We start from the raw sequence: 6,020 nt of genomic DNA on the forward strand, positions 1-6,020 counted from the left end.
AAACACCTGAAAAGCCAATGACTTCCCCATCAGCCTTGGCTGTACATTATGTTTAAACATCAGCATGTTACCATTGTAACTGTGAGCACCAGAATCACTAAGGATCATCCTCTGGGAACCATGAAATATTCATACCAAATTTGATGGCAGATGAGATGATGAGTTTAGGTAAGTTATTATAATATTGCTGCAGTTCTTGCTGCTGGCCTGCAGAGGATGTTCAAGATCTTAGAGTAATATGAGAAGTTAACAAATCAGTAAGTGAAAATTTCAAATATCTACATGCTAATCTCCACTGTAGTCTAATCTTTCAGTCCAGGGACCTTCAGCAGACCATGAAACATCCCAACCACGCAGAACAAAAAGTCTTTCAAGGGCAGAAAGGCTTATCAATCATCTATCATCACACCTGAGGTGATAGATAACAATACGCACACACACACATACACACAGTTTATTTTTAAACAGGCCTCAAACATACGTACAGACTGATACAGACACATAAATGAGACACAGCTGAATGACCTGAAAAGATATCAGCTGTCAAACTGTCAGAAATTCAGAAATAAGGGGATCATTCACTGTCAGCCAAGAACTCAACAGAGAGTAGGTCAGTTTGAACATTTTTCTCAGCATTGTTTTTGATTAAACATTAGCATCTGACAGAAATTGGAAACCAGAAGTGATTATTATAAACAAGTCAAATATCAAAAGAGAAAATAAAATGATGGAATGGAGAACAAAAACTGATAACCCAATTTTTTCTCACCCTCATGATAAACACATTCCACTAGTGGTTTCTTGTGCTGCTACACAGACCTCTCAATGAGGAAGCTGCGGGACTGCCAGATTACCGAGGGGGTTCCCCTCCCCTTCCTTCCATTTTGTACAGCTGTTGAGGAACTGTTACTCCACTGGAAACTTTCTCAATGCAATGTAAGAAATGCATTGTAGATGAACAGGAGTGTGGAACTAGGAAAGGCAAGTCATGGTATCTTGTGTAATACCAAGGCTGTGGTTATCCACCGTTCCTGATGATGACAAGATCACAAGAATGCCCTTTCGGATCTTTGATCTAAATGGGGCCAAATCATGACGAAATAAATAACAACGGTAGCACTGCAGATTCACTGGTTCACCATGTTTGGTTACTGCAGCAGGGAAATCCAAATTAGGGCAAATGGCCTTGGTAGATCAGACGTGGGATGAGTTATGAGGTTTGAGTGGGTGAGCAGTAACAACCACAGTTCACCATGTTAGGCTAAAACACCTGTCAGTTACACAATCATGTCCCGAATGTGACTCACAACTGAACTCCAGGTTCAGCAATGAATGTCTCCTGCAGGCTCTCTCTACACTAACTCATTGTCCTGCTATAGCAGGTACAGGTGAACTTTGCCTTTCTCCTCCTGAATGGTATTCTCAGGATCAGGGTTGTGTTGCCCTTTCCCTCAATCACTCAATTCTTTATTATCCACCTGCTGGCACTTTTTACCCTCAGGATGCTCCCATGTGCTACATGTTACATTGTCTCCCGGCTCATAGGAAGGGCGAGAAATTGGGGAACCCCTGCGCATGTTACTTTCCACTGACGTTTCAGAAGTTTCAGACCATACTACAAGGGAGGAAGCTCATTTGCGGTGGGGTAGGAAAGTGGGAGTATTCTGTAACAAGTTAGAGTACAAGCAGTGACTTTAAACACTAATCCTCCCTGAACATTAAACGTTACAGTGAAAAGCTTGTGGCTTGCTCCACTGCATGGGCAGCAGTTGCTGAAATTTGATATTGATACTGAGCATTAGGAAGGACAGTAGCTGAGAAGAGAAGTGCTATAGGTACGGTTTTAGACGGTTTTATGTACACTGTGAGACCTTTGTAGTAGCAGTGAAACTGGGACATTGTTGAAATCCATCGTTGTCTAGCAAGTTACAAACGTATCTACACAAACAAGTGTTCAATACTCAACATTTAGCTTTTCAGGCAGTTCCACCAAGGCTTCATCTGAAACAACATGACCACATTTGCCCAAGTTCACAGAAACTTGCTTCTCTGCATTCAGAGAAGCAGATTTTCCCATTGCATCACTCGTACGAATACTGCCGCCGGTTTTTGGAGTATTTTGCAAGCCACAAATATTCACCCTTAACAGCCAATGGGAATGCTCCTCGCCTTCATAGATGCCACACACCTTAACAATGTTTATTTCCACCGTTAGCCATGACAGAAATAACCATTACTGCTGCGCTGTACCAGAAAGCTGCCTGTGCTAACTGGGGAAGCCAGCTAACGCTAGTGCTAACTAGGCCAGGAGAATCAACACTGAAATGTTTTTGCAATACGGCGTCACATGAAGTTCTCACTCAAATTTGATATTTGAATTCCATTTGCTGCCATTGTGCTGGAAGCGTACTGAAAAATCAGTCTGACATGGGGATAAAATGGGTGAAGTGACACATTCAAACATCAAACTGATGGTTTTTTTTTTGTTTTTTTTTTATGTTTTAAGAAAACATGTTAGAGCCTCCTCCACAGTTAGCACAGTAAGAGGCCACAGGGCTGTGATATTTTAACCACAGTGCATTCATTAAAATTTGCAACTTCCTCCCCACCAGCACCAGTCGATACTTTCTTCCTCTGCACTACCACGTCTGTATGGAACAGTTATTTACCCTCTTCTGTTTAACCCTGTAGGGTTAAACTGAACAGGGTTATTTTATTTTACCTTATTCAAACATTTTTTTTCCAGCACTACAAGCTAAAATAATAATAATTAAAAAAAAAAAAAATCAAAGGGATTATCTCTTTCAATAAATAATTTAATAAATTCTGCACAAAATCCAACCCAAACCACTGTCCCGAAAACACACACACAGAGAAATAAATAAATAAATATATAAAGACATAAATAAATTAATGACTGAATGAATAAATAAATAAATATAGTATGAGTGAGCAGTATAGTGAATCACTACAGCCTGTAGTGACACAATAAATAAATACACATTATAGTTATAGGACATTGATCCAAACACAGTAGAGACTGAGCATTGCAGTACAGCAAAAGGTACTGAGCCTCAGGTGATAGTACATAGTACATAACATCACAGATCATAGATAATCACAGAGATATCTATAATAATACCTTATTGCTACAGTTAATGTAGCTTGGTTTTCTTGCAAACAGTCCTTCATTTAAATGTTGGACGTATAGTTGCATTGACTGTTTAGTGCAGTGTAAACATTCAACATAACATTTAACAGTGAGTTCAGGTGGGGGGGGGGGGCGGCAGCGGGCTCTAGGCCTCACAGTTGCCACCATGAAGCCTGATGACTCCTCTTCACGTGGAGTCATGTCTCTGCCCATAGCCCACCTGTCCTCACAAGGCAAACACACCAAAGAAAGTCTTCCCTGCACCATCTTCCAGGTTAAGCAGCATCTTCTCCTCCATCACCGTCCTCAGCCTGTCCCCTTTCCTCAGGTTGAACACCGCTCCCATGTAGACGGCAGTGAACCAGTTCCCATCCTCGTCCTGGTCGCTGCTGGTTGTCTTTTGGCAGGCGGTGCGGATAGAGTGCAGGATGGGCCGGTAGCTCTTCGTAGAGTAATTGTCTCCATACGACATGGACCACCGCTCCACAGTGTGGCTCAGGTGGACCATGGAATTTGAGGTGGTGTCGTCGGGGTCGTTGCTGCTGCACCTGACCCGGAAAGATGCTTGGCTGTAAACAAAGTAGATGCCGTGGTGAGGGATCACAATCTCATTGTTTTCCAGTTTCAGCTCTCCTTGAGAGTGGGACTGATCCACGTTTTCCTCCCATGCCACTGAATTCTTGATATCAGGGTTGTGTTCACCTGTTGACGAGTACAGAGAGATGGTGAGGTGATCAGAAATTTCTGACAGTTGGGGTGAAATTAAAATTGACTGTTAAGGCAAAGGTTTGAAAATCAGCAATGTTATTATCCGTTAGAATGAGATGGAATTTTGTTTTTGAATTTTCTGAATTACATTACAATTAGACCATTTCTCATTTTGCTGTTGAACCCTTCCACATCCTTAGGTTTACCTAGAACTACTGCAAGCATCCACAGTACCCACCTAACTAGAGTTGCCTTATCTGGCTCTAAAAAACCTCCTAAACAGCTCATTGAATTTCTTTAGGCCAAATGAACATCGTCAAGCAGCTGAAGAATGTCCTCAATAGCCCCAAGACTCCCTAGAACTCAAGGATCACTAATTCTGACCTCCAAAGACCTTTGGTTTCAGAACCACTGGACTAAGAAATCCAAAGGTTAAGATTACATGCAGAAAATACTAGTCTTTTTTTAAAACATTGTTCTAATTATAGGTCAATGTACATAGTCCCTGGTATTTTTTTTGATGCCAAATGTATGAATGCTGGGTTTTACCTTTTAAATGAATGGCCGCTCTCACATTTGAAATTTGTCTCAATGTGTGACGAAGATCTGGAAAGAAGAGAAGACAGAGGTTTAGAAAATATATCATTAAGGTGCAGTTACTGTGAGAATAAGAATAGAAGGAGTCTCTCAGCAAGAGTTGCACTAAAGACAAACTGTCTGGAGAGTACAGCACTGAGCTTCTGAGAGAATTAAGTGCAAAGTTCTCACCGAGATTGTCTTCGTCTTGTCCCGGGCCCTGTTTGAAGAAGAGAGGAATAAGAAGGCTGTTATAGAGCGGATGGGTTCAGGTGAATTGTGCCACTGGCTACAAGAGACTTTGCTAATTCAGAGAATAATCCAAGACTTGATGGTCCCCACCTTGGTGTGCATGTTGAAGACAAGCACAACAGCAGCAGCAGCAGCGAGGCAGAGCGTGAACGCCAGCAGGGCCATGGTTAGCTTTGAGCTGGGTTTGACACTCTCCGTAGTGTGTGTCCTGGCTTCTGGCTCCACAGTGGTGTCCAGCAGTACTTTGCATTCACCTTTCATTGTTGTTGAATGAGTTCCCTCCATCACTTTTAAGTCAAGCTGAGCTCTTAGCAGTCTCGTTGAGAGCTTTTCCTTCTTCTGCTGCCGCACGCTCTGGTTTGTTGACTGACACTCAGCGACCGGCTCTTTTAAAAAACAGTTTCCTCCTTGGGGGGGAGGGGGGGTGGGGGGAACTCCACTGATGTCATCATTTGTGAGGGATCTAATGAGGAAGAGAGAGACCCAGAGCTTAGGAGGATCTTACATACACACCACACACTCCCACACATATGGCATCTTTATGACTGTGTAATCCCATGCCTGTGCAGAAACCCCTTTTTACACCTCAGTCTCCGCACCTACAGATAGTCACACACATCACATGGAGATGCACGCATACTCTCAAACACACATATACTCTGCTGTACACCTGCATACTAAAAAAAAAAAAAAAAAAAACAGACACAAACTACAGAAAATTCACAAAACATACCTGATTCTATGTTTAGAATTAAAAAAAAAAAAAAAAAAATGCCACAATTTTAGCCACATCGCTTCAAAATGTTGAGTGTTCACGAACACACTGTGGTGTACAGGTCATCTCTATATAGGACAAATATATGGAAACCATGTCAAAGTGTTGGGTAAAGCCAGAAACACATCATTCAGTTATTCATCAAGACATTTGATACAAGTAAAAATGAACTGCAACTGACGTGTCATCAGTGATACCTATGGTGCATTGTGTCACTTCTCCTTTGTTTAAAAATAGACCGTTGGTTAAAGCGAGGCCCTGTACTTCTGCATGGAGAGTTTTAATGATCATGTGTAATATTTCCTGTATATTTGTGGGCATCAAAGTGATTGTGGGAAATAGAGAATTTCACCATAAGAGGTCATGTAGTAGCTCTTCCGGAGTCTTCATTCTCATCACATGCTCCTTATTAGAAAGCGGGCTTTGCCCAGCTTTCATGGAAATGTAAATAGGGAGGTCAATAGGCCAGTAGGTGTACTAAAGCTGACCAAAAACTGATTACCTGGAACTAAATCGCTTCTATAAACATTCAGAATAATATATTGCCAATGACAACAT

At 41.7% G+C, this 6,020-nt stretch overlaps 1 protein-coding gene across 1 annotated transcript; it reads right to left on the reverse strand.

Annotated features, from left to right (window-relative positions):
- Positions 1-2,808: 2,808 nt before the first annotated feature.
- Positions 2,809-5,033, reverse strand: tnfa (tumor necrosis factor a (TNF superfamily, member 2)). Its single transcript, XM_041053391.1, has 4 exons — positions 4,778-5,033; positions 4,628-4,655; positions 4,409-4,465; positions 2,809-3,853 (listed from the first exon to the last, which is right to left on the reverse strand). The coding sequence occupies exons 1-4, from the start codon at positions 4,970-4,972 to the stop codon at positions 3,378-3,380; spliced, it is 756 nt and encodes a 251-aa protein (XP_040909325.1). The 5' UTR covers positions 4,973-5,033; the 3' UTR covers positions 2,809-3,377.
- Positions 5,034-6,020: the final 987 nt, after the last annotated feature.

This window comes from Toxotes jaculatrix, chromosome 13 (assembly GCF_017976425.1).
Source record: "Toxotes jaculatrix isolate fToxJac2 chromosome 13, fToxJac2.pri, whole genome shotgun sequence".
Classification (NCBI taxonomy): Eukaryota; Metazoa; Chordata; class Actinopteri; family Toxotidae; genus Toxotes; species Toxotes jaculatrix.

Bases quoted from the DNA above. Each gene is read 5' to 3' on its own strand.
- tnfa (XM_041053391.1), bottom strand. From the start codon at position 4,972: ATGGAGGGAACTCATTCAACAACAATGAAAGGTGAATGCAAAGTACTG. The intron at 4,656-4,777 runs GTGGGGACCATC...TTCTTCAAACAG, and splicing joins TCTTCAACATGCACACCAAG to GGCCCGGGACAAGACGAAGA. The intron at 3,854-4,408 runs GTAAAACCCAGC...ACTCGTCAACAG, and splicing joins AGCGGCCATTCATTTAAAAG to GTGAACACAACCCTGATATC.